This window comes from Pinus tabuliformis, chromosome 4_2 (genome assembly GCF_031772625.1).
Source record: "Pinus tabuliformis cultivar Carrire ecotype Pingquan chromosome 4_2, CPIR1, whole genome shotgun sequence".
Lineage (NCBI taxonomy): Eukaryota > Viridiplantae > Streptophyta > Pinopsida > Pinales > Pinaceae > Pinus > Pinus tabuliformis.
In genome coordinates, this window is record NC_142304.1 from 211,364,099 (window position 1) to 211,380,408 (window position 16,310).

At 37.5% G+C, this 16,310-nt stretch overlaps 1 protein-coding gene across 1 annotated transcript in view; it reads left to right on the forward strand.

Moving 5' to 3' along the window:
• The first annotated feature begins 259 nt into the window (after nucleotides 1-259).
• The window catches only part of LOC149168858 (condensin complex subunit 2-like), a 101,156-nt gene continuing 85,105 nt past the window's right edge, over nucleotides 260-16,310 (forward strand). Inside the window, exons 1-11 of the mRNA XM_089428449.1 lie at nucleotides 260-823; nucleotides 1,090-1,188; nucleotides 1,306-1,429; nucleotides 10,885-10,955; nucleotides 11,042-11,105; nucleotides 11,238-11,450; nucleotides 11,554-11,870; nucleotides 11,999-12,146; nucleotides 12,255-12,511; nucleotides 13,073-13,103; nucleotides 13,260-13,402. Coding sequence (XP_089284575.1) covers nucleotides 533-823; nucleotides 1,090-1,188; nucleotides 1,306-1,429; nucleotides 10,885-10,955; nucleotides 11,042-11,105; nucleotides 11,238-11,450; nucleotides 11,554-11,870; nucleotides 11,999-12,146; nucleotides 12,255-12,511; nucleotides 13,073-13,103; nucleotides 13,260-13,402 — 1,758 coding nt within the window. The 5' untranslated portion in view covers nucleotides 260-532. The remainder of the gene's footprint in view (nucleotides 824-1,089; nucleotides 1,189-1,305; nucleotides 1,430-10,884; nucleotides 10,956-11,041; nucleotides 11,106-11,237; nucleotides 11,451-11,553; nucleotides 11,871-11,998; nucleotides 12,147-12,254; nucleotides 12,512-13,072; nucleotides 13,104-13,259; nucleotides 13,403-16,310) is intronic.

Consider the following 16,310-nt stretch of genomic DNA (forward strand, 5'->3'; position numbering starts at 1 on the left):
TAAATTTCATAATAAAAAACTTTTAACTTCTCTTATAATTGCACACATTTGAAAATAAAATTAAAGAAATATAACTGAATTATATATTGATTTCAATGGCGAAAGTCAACACGGGATCCATAGCCGTAGAAGCGGAAGGAATACGGCATATGCGAAACCGCTCTCCCGTTTGAAATTTGAATTTAAACTGGAAACGGCTTTCAAATGAAATGACGCGAAATTATATTGAAATTCAGACAAATTAAATGAATGCGTTATACTCAGAGAAGTCAATACTGTTTGAGGTCCATTGCTTTGCCTCTGCTTCTACCATTCAGATTGAGCATTTTGTTTATTTATTCATGGATGCCCCTTCATTTCTTTTCCTTTACCCTCTCTGCTTATCCAGAACAACATAGCTGCTGTCGCTAATCGATCCCACGACTTCGTGTTCCACCCAATACAAAGGTTATAGATAAACCAAAGGTTTTTAGCCTGAAACATCCGGCTCACTCCCCCAGTATTTGACGAAGGTGAGAAGCAGCAGCAGCCGATGGGCAAGATGAACGTAACGAAAAAGAGCAGAACGCCTCTGAAAGCGAGGACGCAGTCGCCTGCGCGTGTTCTTCTCTTGAATAATAACGATGACGAGTTCGAACGGGCTCAAGCCCGCGCGGTCCGAGCCGCAGCCAACAGAAAGAAGTCTCTGCTTGGAAATGATGGAAACGGTGGCGCAGGAGGCATCGGCAGATCCATTTCTTCCCAATTACGGGACGAGGATCTCCTTGAGAAAGATCAGATCTTAGACCTCCTACAAAACTGCATCAAGTTAGCCAGCGAAAATGTAACCCCAATACCTTATTAGTTTATCTTACTTGGCATAGTTGTTTACTTGTACAGCATTTATTTTATTTTATTTTGTCAAATGATGTAAAACCATGAAGCAAAGCCTTTTAGCAACTGATGTTTACAACAAATGGTAAAAAAGAAACTTCCGTCTTTACAAGCTCATCTGATAAGCATTCCAGTTGAAGCCCTAAATAAATAACTCCTGTGTGGGAAGAATGCCATCTTTATGTTCCCTCACAATAGTCTATTTATTCTTTTCAGAAAATTAATCAGCGGAATACCTGGGAGCTCAGCCTGATTGACCACCTTAGTGATATTATCAAAGTGGATGATGACGACACAGAGACCAATTTCCAAAAGGTTGGATTTTATTTCGTCTTCAAAGAGGCGACGGTTTATGTGGTCCTTTTTTGTGCCTGTTTGTTCTTTGGTTGGATGTAATTCTGTTAAGTAAATGGCGGGTCGTGAATTTGGCAGGCAAGTTGCACATTGGAAGCCGGTGTAAAGATTTACTCACTGAGAGTGGATTCAGTGCACACAGAAGCATACAAGGTCCTCGGAGGAATCAATCGTACAGGGACAGGAGATCAAAATGATAATGGTTTGCCATCTTCTATGTTATAAATCTTCTTTACTATCCCTCATTCAAATATGTGGCGTGCAAGATTATATCGTGTGGTCGTGCTTATAACATGCTTTATTTTTTAGAATACATAAACTTTCATGAATAATGCTTAATATGCTTTGTTAAGTTGTGATCTGGCAATAGACTGGTGTGAGTTCACGACAATTAGCTTAGGTTCTATTCTTAGCATTCTTGTATAGGCTTTACATGAGAATTCCCAAAGCTAAACGTCCCAGGAGTTTTGACTTCACTTTGTGGAAGATTTGGATTATCATTTTTCGAAAGAAAAGACATATGTAGACAGACTTTTGTTTCTATCTTCAATACAAATTTAAATTGACAGATTAGATCTGGTTCAACAGGCTTCTAAGATCTGGGTGGGCCAAGTTAGGCTCTTTTTCTCCTTACATGTTTGCTATGTGTCTCTTCGAGGTACTCCGGTCTGTTTTTATTTTTCATTGATGGACACATTCCTAAAATTATCTGCTACCAGAAATGAGAAATGCTGAGAAGGTATATTATGTGAAATGGAAATTCTCAGGTATTTTTCATCTTTGTTCATATTCATTTACATCAAAATCATAAATGTTCACTGTCTAGTTCAAACTTCAAACGTGATAAATTAGGTCACTTACAGACTAAGTTATTGATTCCATCTGCTCAATTGACATCATGGGGTGAAAGAGTTGGAGTCACGACCTTGACCAGGATCAGTAATAGAACTAGAAAGACTTAGAGCCTATCTGAAAGGAGTTAAGTCTAAGGTAATCCAACCTCCAGCTTCCAAGTGCAAGTTTGATGTACACAAAAGAAGTTCTAGAGTCCAAGCTCCAACTTCCAGGTCTGAAGCCAACTCATAGCACAAATGTGTGATACAAATGATGCATTTTAAAATTTATAACAATCAAGTTTTGGGGTAATAAATCGACCTCCTTTTTCTTCTTTACTTATAAATGATTTTTTTACATTTTATTATAGATAATATTATTTTTAAATTTGTTTTAAACTTTCCCCTTTTTTGTTGGTTAATTGAAACATGTTTTTCTTGACAAGTGCAAGTTGTTTCTTAAGAAATGCATTTCCAATCCACAAATACGAAATGCTATTATAGTCCCCCCCCCCAAAAAAAAAAGAACATTTGACATGTTTTTCATGCATATAAATGGTACCTCAAAGTGTTGTTTATGGTCTTAGGGCTAAAGATCATAGCTGTGGCCCATTTCCCTCCTCAAATGCTCTTGTTCAACATAGTTGAAATAACATGCAAACATATTTGAAGATTTTACTATGCCGTAAGGCATTTTTTTACTGTGACGCTTATGACCATGATGGGATGTTTGTTGAATGCTTGGACTTTGATGGGCATGGGAAGTCATCAATATCTTTTGTATTGTCTATCGTCATAACATCAGATTATCTTACAAATGACATATGCAACAACTTAGAAGTTTGAAATGTTGGCCATCCATCTTGCTTGAATGGTTTGTTTGATATAGCAAATGTGTGTTTGAATGATATTACAGAAGAGTGTCATTGGTTTGGTTTGACACTTGAGTGTTTTTTGGTTAAATGATGGTCAAGAGTTCCATTCTTTTGCAATGGAGTGAAGAGGTATCTTGGCTTCTTGTTAGTGCTTTCTTAACATATATTTAGAAACAAGATAATATATTAATAACATAATAAAGGCATATGCTTTTGGAACCTTTACCATTCATAGAGGTTATACTCATCTTTTGTTTTACAAAATTTTGCATATATTTTGCACCATATGTGGAATTCTTTTACATCATTGTTTAACTATAAGTGGCACTTGAGATTGCCATGATTTCTTTAAGGGGAATTACCCATGATTGTAGACATTATAACACAAAATGGCCACGAGTTCGGGTTATGATCTTGTACATCAAAACACTAAGGTATTAATGATCCCTTTTCAAACGAACCTCTTGGGATTTTTCTAGAAGCTTACAAAAGGCATTGACTATCATTGCTTGACTTGGAGAAGATACGATTAGATAATTTTGTTAATATCCAACAAGATGACCATGAATAGGTCAAAGGGACTGTTAAGTACAATAGTGTGGAATAGAAAGAGGGAGCACAAAGGTTGCTATAATAGAATTTCTAGTAGGACTTGCATATTAGTGTAGGGGAAAGAGGGCATCCTTTCTTAATCCCATTGGTACTCTTGATGAAGTTTGAAACTCCATTAGCTGTGCAAAGTTTGCAAAGTATGGATTCATAGAGGTGTGTGATATCTGTGATGAGAACCTTTGAGATGCCAGTGTCTCTGAGTCTCTGAAATAGGGCCTCCCTAGCGACTGAGTTGAATGCCTTTCAAAAGTAAATGAAGCAACATAAGGATTTTGAAGATCAATGTTTAGCCTCCTCAATGTTGGCCTAGAGTGTGAAAACATGATTAATAGTTTGGTGCTATGGTCTAAATCCTGTGTGTCCTCTAGGTTGAAGGTGTCCCCTCTTTAGCTCCTCATAGCTGTGGTCCATCGATAATGGATCAAATCATTTATTGCTATTGATTTGTGAATCAAGTGATTGATTTGGTGGGACAATGTTTGCAGGAAGCTCAGGCAAATGATATGGGTGAATAGATCGATGATTTAAATGTTTATTTTTTGGGTAACATCGGATGTGCTCTAGCCCAAAATTTTGTGGAGGGGCTACAACACATGAGATCTCCAAGACCTAGAAATCGTTTGGTGAAATTCCCCCCTGATTGTATTTTATTAAAATAATTAATATTTTTAATGGGATTCCTAAGTCTAAACTTAGGAAAATTAAAATATTAATGAAAATATGGATGAGAAGCTTCTAAGAGACGAGGATCAAGTCTAATTTAATCTTAGTCGTTGATTAGAGATTAGATCACGACCGTTGATTTCTCAACAGGAAAAGTATAAAGGAAGGCTTGGGGTCAGTTGGAGAACACACACAGAGAGAGCAACACTTGAGCTAGATCGAAATTCTGGGCGTGGTTTGCTGAGAATTTCAGAGTGAGCTTCTAGTGCAGAGAGGGGCAGTTTGGCAGAGGGACTTTCGTCCAAGGCCGAGAATACATAGCAGAGAGGCAGAGCAACACCAGGGAGAGACAACGCAACTCCAGAAGGGCAACGCAGAGGCTAGAGGAGCTGACGCAGTCACATAGATGTAGCGCTGGGGTTTCTTTGAGGCAGATCGGGCATCAATTCAACAAATCGATTTTTGAGCCGGGAAGGCTCACTGGGAGGGCGACGCAGCTTCTATAGGAGGTGACACAGTTCTAATGCAGAGCTGGGAGTAGCGATCGCTGCACAATACTAGGGACAACGTAGTCACTTGTGGGGTTTGTTCATCTAGTTGCTGGATTCGCCAAAATATCTGTCTCCGGATAGAGGTACTTCTACCGGGTTTATTCTCTGTTGGGTGAGCCGGATTTGGCACCCTAGTTGTATTAAAAAATCTGCTTAATAATAAAACCCTCATATTTGCTGCACCGATTTTCCCGCATTGGGTTTTTCGGGGACGTTTAGTCCAAAAATAAGTGTGTCCTTTGTGTGGTTGTCTCATTTATTTTTCAGTACTTGATCTGTATAGTGGTGTAGGCTGCAATGTATTTGCATTAATATTTTCTGAATATTTTTGAAAATAACTTGTTAAAATGAAGAACACAAGTAGGATTCAAATTTTTTTACAGTAAACAAGTAGAGTTGGTGTACCATATTTGAAAAACTTGGCTTGCGTGCTCAAAGAAAATATTTTATTTGTTGAGGGTATCTCTTCCTGACCTAGGAGTTAGCTTTGAGGTCTAAAACATTGTAGGGAGTTTTCCTACACATTATGCCTTGACATTAACCTTGTGAGAGTGGAAACAACTTGAGGGATAACACCTTCAAAACTCATTCCACTTTAAAGAGGCATATTCAAAGATGTTATCTCTTAAAAGCCTTGTTATGCTTATAGCTAGTAGGTATATTAATCACCTTCTTCCACATAAATCCTCCTTACATGCCCCCTCATCTACTTTTCCTTATGAAAGAGATGGCCTTTCCCTCATAAAGGGACATGTTTGCCATGCAAAATGCTTTTCACTTAGACAAGGTGTTGGTCTTACCTTAGCTAGCTAGAAGATAAGATTATGGGGGCGTGCTTCATGTGATGGGTGGGATGCATGGTGAAAGCTTAACCCTTTGTTCTATCTTAGACTATTTTGATTGATTGACATTTGGAGAGTTTACTATAGGTGGTTGCTTGCTCATGGGATATGTGCTAGAGGAACCACACTTCTTGTGGAGCTAGTTATATTACGTGGTGGTTGACATCTACATAGGTGCATGTTGAGGAGGATGGGTGCTTGGCATAAAAGGTTGAGCTATCTGGTGGAAGAGTGCTAGGCATGAGGAGTAAGGGTGCCTTAGCCCTTCTGGATTTAGGACCACATGCTACGCATGGGGAGGTAAAGTGTTAGGCTTGAGGCTGTCTTGCTTGGAGGGCACTCCACTAGCGGTTGCTTGTGGAACCAATTACACACATGGAAGGGTGTTGAGCTTGGGGTCCTGTCTTGGAGATTGTGGATCCTTGTGATGAGGAGTGCTTGACATATGGAGGCTTAGATTGGAGAGTGCTTCACTTGGGAATTGGTGCTCAACCATCTAAGGATGTGTACTCTCTTGGTAGAGGAGTGCTATACTTGTGGACCTAGTCTAGTGACTTAGAATAGGTTGTTATGGCCTTAGAGCACTTATATATTGTTGGCCTATCTCCTCCTTTGTCATAACAAACTATTCAAGTATTTACTTTTAATCTTGATGTATTGGTTTTGGAGTCTTTGTGCTTGTGTGATACAAGAGTTGGAATACATAGGGTTTGTGTGAAGTACCCCTAGAGAAGATTTTAGTGCTAGGATTTTCTTGAAGTCTTGCTGTAAGCTAGACCTAGGGTTTTTGGGATGAAGCCCTAGAGCAAGAATTGTAGCACTTGGATGCTAGTGGAGTGATGCATACTTGGTGAATCTCCTTGATAGCTTGTGGGGTGCAAGTGAGAGATCTAAGGGTGGACTAGTTGGTGTTGATGCTAGCTTCTCGTGGAGCCTTTAGTGTGTCTGGATAATTGGTGGGATGCCTAGCCATCCTTCATATTGTTGGTTAGGGTCTATTGTTGACAATTGATGCCCTACCTAGTGTTTGGGAGCAAATTGTAGGGTCCTTGCTTGGGATGAGCTGAAGGGATTTGTTGTACTTGCTTTGTATGATATAAGGTGTTGAGATTTATTTTCGTTCGTGTAATGGATGAAGTGTACTATATCTGCCATAAATTTATATGTTGTAGATTGAAAATCAAAGTTTTTATACTTATGTTTAATGGTTAGTTTCATGTCCGTTTAATATGGCGATTTGTTGGTATAGCCGGGCTGAAATGTCATGTGTTTTAGCATGCCTAGATGAAGCTAAGAAACATAATTAGGATTGTTATGAACCTGCTATCAGAAAAGTAATTTCAAGCCTGTGTGTTGGTTGAGATTGTGCTCTAAGGCATGTGTATTTATCTGTCCTTCAATTATATTTTCAATGCCTAACTTCTTGAACTTGCCTAGTGAAAAAGTTGAATAGAGTTGAAGTATTTGTTGTTGCAACAAATGTTTCAAATTTAGCCATAAGGATGAAAGTTCTATGAGATAGATTTGGGGAACATCAAGTAAACGAGGTGAAATTTTTGAAATGTTTAAAAGTGCAAATTTAGAAATACCTACAGAATTTCCTCTGACAACTTAGGGTGTGTGCTTGGATTAGTAGAGAGTGAAGACATGACAACATATCCATCAAGAGAAGCATATTTATAAGCTTTGTTTCTTAAAGAGCCCTTTATCTTCCATATGTTTTTGATATGAGACAAGGGGCAATTGTTCCCTTTTTAGGAATTTCTGGGCACCATTAAGCTCTTTTTAGATACATTGGCAAAGAGTTGTTGTCCCTGTTCATTAATGTGGCACTCATTAGGGGCCCTTTAGGGTGTACTAGATGTATCACATCTTTTTTCTAGTGATTATTTGAAGTGCTAGTATAAAGTGCCCTCTTTGATAATGTGTCTTCAAGATAAAAACCATAGATCTATCACATACTATGCTTTGACTTGGCTCGTTTGATCACCCTTGGGTTGATTACGTTCCAAGGGATTGGATATGGTTCTTGCTTTTCATGGAGCCTATTAACGCTCAAACTAGCAGGGATCCTGGGAGGGGGGGATCCTATGGAGCAGCTACTAGGTCAAGGGCAGGAACACATCGATAGCCCACTGTCACCTCAGCTAAGGCTCCCTGCTCTTTACAAGCTTTCACCGATAGGAGGAGACCCAATGTAAGGGGAATCACTAGATGAATGGATCAATAAGAGGATAAGGAGTGATTCTTAAGGCATATTCACAAGAGAGACTCAATTATATGGCTTTCTTGCTCAGGAAGCAAGGTGATATGCTCTTTAGGAAGGGCTAAGAAGATTCCTGAGGCTAGGGTTTGGGAGTATATCTTGTAAAGATGATTCCTAGGCCGGAAAATCCTTATGGAGAATTGTCCTTTATGTGATCTTTGTGAAATTAGAGTTATAAAGTTGCGGGACCACAAAAGACCAACTGGGCCCAGAACTAGGTCAAGGATATGGAGTTGATCAACTGAGGAGGCACTTGACCTAATTAGAGAAGAGAAGAGGATCAAAGGACACATTTTATTTTAAGGATTAAATGCAATGATCCAAATGAGGACACTAGCCAAGGGAAACCTAGGGCAAGAAATGGTCCTTGAGCTAGGGCTTGCTATATCTTGGGATCCCCTGTCAAAATTGCTTCAAATTTGGAGGGCCTCTAGAGGAAACCCTAGCGCAGTTATGGACCAAAAATCGAGGTGTTTTGATGGCTACAATGAGATTTATTCGATGCCCTAGGTGACCTATGGTGGCTAGGCCTAGAAAGAGAGAGAGGAGGCAAGAAAGATAAGCGTTTAGGTGACCACCAGTGGATGGATTAGTGCCTTGCCTTTGGGAGAGATGGAGTCAAGATGAACTTGTGATTTGGAGAGACTATACCCAATCAAGGAGACCTCTAGACAACTTCGCATGGCAATTAGGGCATGAGAGTAGCTGCCAGAAGATTTTATACTTCAATATGCAATAATTGATGACTTATCAAGGTATTTTCAACAAAGATAACCTCTAGGAACATTCATCCATTCATACATGACACATGCAATGATGCAACGCTTCAAAATACCAAAATTTCAACAATTTCGCATAGAATAGTATTAAATTTCAGACCTATATAGTGAAAATCCCAGCAACATTCATGTCACAAAGTAAGTAACAAGAATAAACATGAAAAATATCACTTACATGTACAAATTAGTATATCCACTCATCAAATTATGCCAATAATGAAGCTCCAAGACCAAGAAGATAGAATCCAAACATCAAAATTCTTTCCATGAAACCAAACTCGTCCTCCATAAGGGAATGCAAAATTCTCACAAGAGCTAATAACCCAATCCAAGTGACAATGAGAGAAATGAATCACCTCTCATTTATTTATACCATCTCTAATGAGTTCGATTTGCCTAATTGGCCTACCCCTTGTTGTGATGCATATTCTAACTTAGTGCCATTGAATGTTTTTGGTATATGTGGACAATAATATGATTTCTACCTTTCTTTCTAAGTTAGTTATGTTTTTTCACCTAGCTACTCTATCAGCCCATCCCATACGTTTATTTTGCACTGCACATTCTCCTAGTTGTGTAATCTATTTCTCAACTCAAATCTAAGATCGATCAAAAAAACAATGAAGGAATCCATTCAAAATCCATTCAAATTGCCTACTGTTGTTTAAACTAGAACATTAGCACCGTCTAGAAAAATTATCATTAAAATCTTTGTGGTTATGCCTCTTAATATAGGTTTTAACACCAAGGAAGAAACTGAACTCTACTGATGTTGAATCAACCTACATTTTATTGCGTTACATGGACAATTGTGGGTGAAGGGATCCGTGTTCATACTTATTTCAATTGGCTGATAACTTAAGCAACGTAAGTATACTTTTGGAATGAAGGAGAGAACAAACACAAAAGGAATGTATCGAAGGCATCAAACGTGTTGCCTCATTAATTATTGATACTTATTGTTTTAGTCAATATACTAAATTGGTGTTTGCTTTGTGAGAGGTGGTTTCATCTGGACTTCGTTTGTTGGCAGGTGAGGTGTCTCCTGTGCTTGTCTGCTGAGCAGTAGTATTTAGGCAATACATTTCATTCCCTTTCCTTGAGATCTTTGCATATATTGTCTTCAGTTCTGTTCTCCCCTGTTCCATTTTTTTATCAATTATTCTTTGACTTATATGTTCTAGGTGTGGTTTTCCAGGTGCTTAAGAGTGAGTGAGTAAGTAAATTTATCAATGTCCAACTGATGACCACAAAAGTAGGTCAATGGAACTGAAGAAGAGTACAGTCAGTATGACTACAATGTGGGAGTGCAAGTGCATCTCCTTAAAAAAATGCTAAAAATAACATATAGAGAGAAAGAAACCAGTGGTAGTGCTGCAACAACACGTATATAAGAGACTGCTGTATAATACAAAATACTCAATAGTCTGCAGCACAATGGCCTGCTAAAAAGGAATGAGTTAGTGAGATGGTAAGGTCTGGCATTGGCGCTGGAGATGTCAGGGGCTCCTACATCTAATTACTTGTGGAAAGGGAGGTGAAGCTGGGTACAGGTTCGTTGTCTAAGTCCCCTGGGCTCAGCAGTGGATCTGATCATATGATCCTGGGGGAACGTATGAGCGAAGGATACTCCTAGCATTCAAGGTCGGAAAGAAGAAACTTTGAATAGGTCTTTGGGCATTCCTATGGGACTGAGAGGTAGCCGGATGTGTCAAGGGTTCCCTGCTCTGGAGCTGTTTGGAGAGTAAATTTGCTGTTTTTTTTAAATGTTGGTAATAGTTGTTGAAGTGGTAATAGTACTAGTAGCTAGAATAAAGACATTGCTTCTTTGATACCATGTAATAGATCCCAATTGAAAACTTCAATTAAAGTGATAATAAAACTACCGATGTATATCTCAGTTTAGAACTTGAAAAAAAAATGTGGTTCAAGCATGCTAGACACAAGAGAAGATAATCAGCTTCAATCATTCTCTGTACCACTCTCTGGCACATTAAATATGCAGATCCCTAGGCTAGCGTCAAATTGCTTAAAATGTGTTTTTTGAGATATCTAAAAGAAGAGGCCAATAACATTTTATTTCAAAATGGCTTTACGAATAATATCATCTAGGATTAATTGCATTGGTGTGACTTTGACATATCTTGTAGTTTATATCAGAATAACTTGCCAGTAAATTATGAGCTGGTATCTCGGGCATCCATCCACTGACTCAATACTTAATAATGATTTCCAGGAAATGGTGAAGAGGGTGAAAATGGATTGACAGATCAAGATCAAAGTGATGGGAAGAAGAATTTCCAAAAGGTCTGTCAAAAACTGTTAATACCTAGAAATTCTTGAAGGGGCAGAAAATTATACATGACATGATCTTTTTGCAATCTATTTTGCAGATATCAGATCCCTCGAGTACTTTGGAACCTTCTTTTGAGTCATTGAATGTAAAGAAGTTTGATGGTAATATTTTAATTTCTTAGCACGGAGGGATGGGTAATTCTATTTCCTTCATAATATTAGGATTTTGAAACTTTTATGTGGAAATCTTGTCATATTTAATGCTTACGTTGCATTAGCTTTTATTCTCTACAGTTGCTTTTACGGTAGATCCTTTGTATCATCAAACCTCTGCACAATTTGACGAGGGAGGGGCCAAGGGTCTTCTTCTCAACACCCTTGGTGTTTACAATGATTGCCGGATAGTGTTTGACTCCTGGGACATTCCAGGGAAAAGTATGAAATCTGGATTTACACAAAACAAAGAGAGTTTTGAGACAATTAACATCTCTTTCATAAAAGGTATTGCCTGCACTGCTACCTGCCCAGCAGTGCTGCCAAAAGATTGGTTTTTACTTTTCTTATCCCAATTTTGTAAATGGCACCTGACCTTTTTTGTGATGCAGATTTATTGAGAAAATGGTGATGGATTTACAAACTAAAAGGGAGATCTCACCAACACTCAAGGAAATTCTAAGATTGTTTGATGATCCTTACCGGAATTCAGCTGAGGCCATTCTCACAATGCAAAATGAAGATGAGACACTTGATTCTTCTCTTGATAACCAAGAAAGCCTTGATGAAGAAGTTGGAATGGATGAAGCTTTTGATGTAAGCCCTCAGGACTTTGAATGCAATGACAATGGTGGAGTTCTGAAGGATGATGGCTTGAATAGCCTGGACTCTGTTTCTGGTGGTGTTGTTACTTCAAAGTGGCCTGACAATGAGGTTTGTGTGTCATTTATAATAATATAAATTAAGTCACCACTTCTGTTTTTAGTATTTACATATGGATAGTATTTTTGATATCATGTGATATTTCATAAAACCTTATTGAAATAGTGTTTTATTTTTAGGAGATGGGTTATGGTGAATTAGAGTTGGAGTACAATAAAGATTTATTAAGTGAAAAAACAATTGATTATTTGTTTTTAGGGATGGGGGTGTCATCCAGATCAAATGCTTGGGCTGGTCCTGATCATTGGAAGTATCGGAGAGTTAAAGGTGGATGTATTAACTCCTTATGGATATTTCTTACTCCAACCATCATTTAATTTAATCAAGTTCTCTGAATAGGAATCTCTGATGGTTGGTGCATGCCATATTATGCAGATGTACAACAAAGTTCAGATGTTGGGAATGAAGCATCTTCAAATGACAATAAACTAAAGAGAAGAAAAAGGGAACCATTTTCAATTGATTTTTTGAATCGTCCTGACACTGAGACTGGTTCTGCCTTTGCTCCACCCAAAAATCAGCGGTCATTGTTATTGCCTCAGAGTAGCTCCTCCGGGAAAACTACTCTTCCAGAAGACTGTCACTACCAACCAGAGGGGCTTGTAAAGCTGTTCTTACTGCCTTCTGTTATGGTAAACACATTTTCCTTGGAGTACTACTGCTGAACTTTAGTCTTGTATATTGCACTTACGATTGGGCATACCATTATGCTATGTTGCAGTGAATCAGTGAATTTCAAAGAATGGGAATGGGGATATGGGAGGACCTGGGGATGAGTTTCTGCAATGGGAGAGGGGAGGGCAAAATCCCAGGTGCTGTTGTAGGGGATGAAACCAATAAAATATTAAACAAAGCAAAACTAGAAAAAATATTGATTTCCTCATTCATATAAAAAATGTGGACTTGGTGATGCAGCGATCTTAAGGTTGCTTGCTTACAGTTGTTCCAAATCTGTATATTTGAAACAGCAGGGGGTGGCCAGCATGTAGAATAAGGCCTAAAAGTTAGTTGAAATTTGTTAGTTTTTAGTTTATGCTAGAGCCTTATTTTTCATTTATTTTCCCCATAAAAGGGGACCTTTTCTTTCATCCTCGCATTCTATGCTACATAACTATGATACAAATTTCTGTTTTCACTATTAATGAACCCACATTTATGTTCTACATTCATCTTATTATGTTTTGTGTTTGCAGTGTATTGGGAGGCATGGAAGAAAAGTATCTGGTAAGTGTCGTCTTTTTATATTTTTATTTTCTGATTAGTTTTGGGCATTATCTGCTTTTTTGATGCTACCTCTGATGGAAATCTTACAGTACTATTATAATTTAATTAATCAGAGTCTTGAGATTATACTGAGAACTACTTTATCCTTTGTTTCAGACGATTCTATTGAAAATAGCAACAGTTTTGAACCATCAGGTACGTGGGGCAATGAGGATGGGTTTGAGCCTAACTGGGATGATGCACAAGGTGATATTGAGGAGGAATTTTCAAATGAGAAAATGGTTGCTCAACCTCGAAAGGTTTGATTTTGCAATTGGGTTACTTTTATAAATTGCTTCTTCGAGTTTCTGACATCTGTTTGCTGTCAGTGACTTTTAATATCTTTCAAGGTTTACTTTCAAATTTCTACCATACATCCTTTATAAAAGTTGAAGCAATTTCAAGGCAGAGAAGTCTCAGAAATAGAATTTTTTTGAGAGAAAAGTAAGGAATGAGATTGTGAATGAAACAAAATGGGTCACATCCAATCCTGCTTAATGTTTAATTTTGAATTCTGGGATAGTAATATCATATCATTATGTTGCCCTTGTCTATTATCAGATCCTGACTTTTGTTGCTGGTGGAATTATTTTTATTTTTGTTGGATGATAGTTTGTTTTTTCTTCATTGTTTCCATTCCAGTCATAAACATATTTTGGTCTCATAAAATGCTTAGGTGGTCAGAGGAAATGAATGGGAATACAGTCTTTTTAATTTTACTCTTACAGATTGTTTGCAGGAAAACTGCTTCTGGTTTTCTCAGTGCGCTTTGTGGCCTCATTGAAAATTGAACCTTAATTATAGGGTCATTGATTCCAACTTTCCCATATGTACTCCAGCACTCCAGTTGATCTGTAGCTTGGATGAGAAGTGAAAATTTCCCTTTGTCATTGGGTATTTACCTTTGTGTGGACTCCGAATGTGTATCTGGTGTTGCTAGCACTACAGAATAACAATTCATTTCTGACATGCTATGCATCTTCTACTGTGTCAAACCTCTCTTTACCTTTTAGTTGCATTTCTTGTTTTTATCCTTTAAAAAAATGGCTATATAGGTCTGGTTATTCCTATTACAATACTCTCACTTGAATCTTTGCTATTCACATTCCTCCTTAAGTTCAACATCATATAATAAAGAAGCTTTCCAACACATTTAAATGACATTGCATGTAGAATGGTTGCTCTCTTATATTGGACAATATTTATGGGGCACTTCACATGTTCAAACATTTATTTCCCTTGTTGCTTTATAGAGGCAGGTATGTCACATTTGTCATGGAGAACTACTTTAATCTTTCTAGCAAGCATTACCAACATCTTCTTACTACATGATTGCTTGTCATGTCACAAAAGTCTTCTCCAATAATCTGTTGTAACAATTTTGCATTTAACAGCATTTCTCATGATATCCTTGATATTTTTTGATGTATATAAGCTTGGTTGAAGCCACCGAAGTTCTATGCCAAGGCTACCTCATTATTGAAGACTGGAATTTGTTGAGTGATGCTTTCTTTGATGGTTACCATAAATGTACAAATGATTTCATGTTGGTGGACGTTATTTTGTCTTCAACTTTCTTCCTAGATGAGAAGACATGTTCCTTTTATAAAATGTGATTTATTGTCATTGAATCAAGTGGCAAGATTTTTCCCTTCCTTTCGTGGTTACTAGGAAAGTGATTGCTTGAACACTACTACTTTCATCCTTGGACTAGAAAACCTCTTCTTGCTGTATGGTATTGTATGTGAACTTCTATGTTCACCTTTGTTTTCTGGTCTCAATGTCTTGTATGTCTCTGCTACATTATGCATTTTATCCTTTGCTGCGCAAATAACCTGCAGCCATCTGTTATCTCTTTGATTGTAATTTCTATTTCTTTCTACTCTGCTCTCATTCATTGCCATATTGATATGTGTATAGTAAAGAATTTACTGCTAAGTTGCATGATATGGGGAAACAGGTGTGTATTTCTGAAATGGAAACACACTGGAAACATGAACTCCCAAAAATTTGGAAATGGGGAAATGTGATATATGTTTGTGTGTATGAAAACTTGGAAATAAATCATTATGAACAAATGAGCAAGAACAAGTTAAATGACAAACATAAATGACAAGCAATGTTCCACCATCACTTACATTGGGATTCTCATCATTAGTATCACTCTTTGCCTCTACCTCAATTCTCTAGGGACATTGGTCAACACCACCCAATTTTGATGAAACTACCTAATCCAAGCTTCAGAATATGCTACAAAAAGCCTAGCATGCCTAATCAATGTTTTTGGTTCGAGTTTTATTTTTGCTAAGGCCACGATAGAGGAGTCCAACAAGCAATATCACTAACATGAAGGTACATAAAGGGCTTAGCGTTCTTCATTAACTACCAATTCCATACCTTCATATGTGATAGAATGTAATGAAAATAATCCGGAAATTCTGAAAACTGTTAAGTCTGCTGATTTTTGAATATATGAAATTCTACTTTCTGCATATGAAGACCGATGAGGTTGGAATTACTCTCAAAACATCCTGAGACTATTAATGGTAGTGTTAAAAATGTCAGTACAAGTGAAAACTTCTTTTACTTCAAGAATTTAACATCACCATTAATTAACATCATTTTGATGCAAATTGAGAGTGAAACCCTTTTTAAAGAAAAAAATTGGTTTTAGCGGTTTCTAGATGTCACGTTAATTCATAATTAACCTCTGATTAGGTAATATAACAAAAAATGTGTTTCCCAACAATTAAATCAAAGCAAAATTAGACAAATTTCATTCGGAAAAGCATTGTACAGACATTGAAATGCGTTACAGTTTGTATGAAAGTTTGAAACACATTTACGACATGTGAAATGCATTTCATAGAAACTGAAACATGTTTCAGTCAAGTTTCAGAGTTTCAATATGGAAACAGCAATTTTTTTAAAAGTTTCGAAGGTCAGAATTCTGAAGAGGGTCGTTAATACATACTCCATTCCAACCATGTCCACTGGTTTCAACTTATACTGCTGTCTGGCTTCGTATATGAACTGCATGTTACTTTTATCTCTTGGTTGCACTATCTTGTATGTCTCTTATGTTTTTTGTGCTCTGCTGCCGTAAGTAGCCGACAACAAGCTGTTATTGCTTCAGTTATAATTTAATGGTCTTTCTACTCCTTTCAT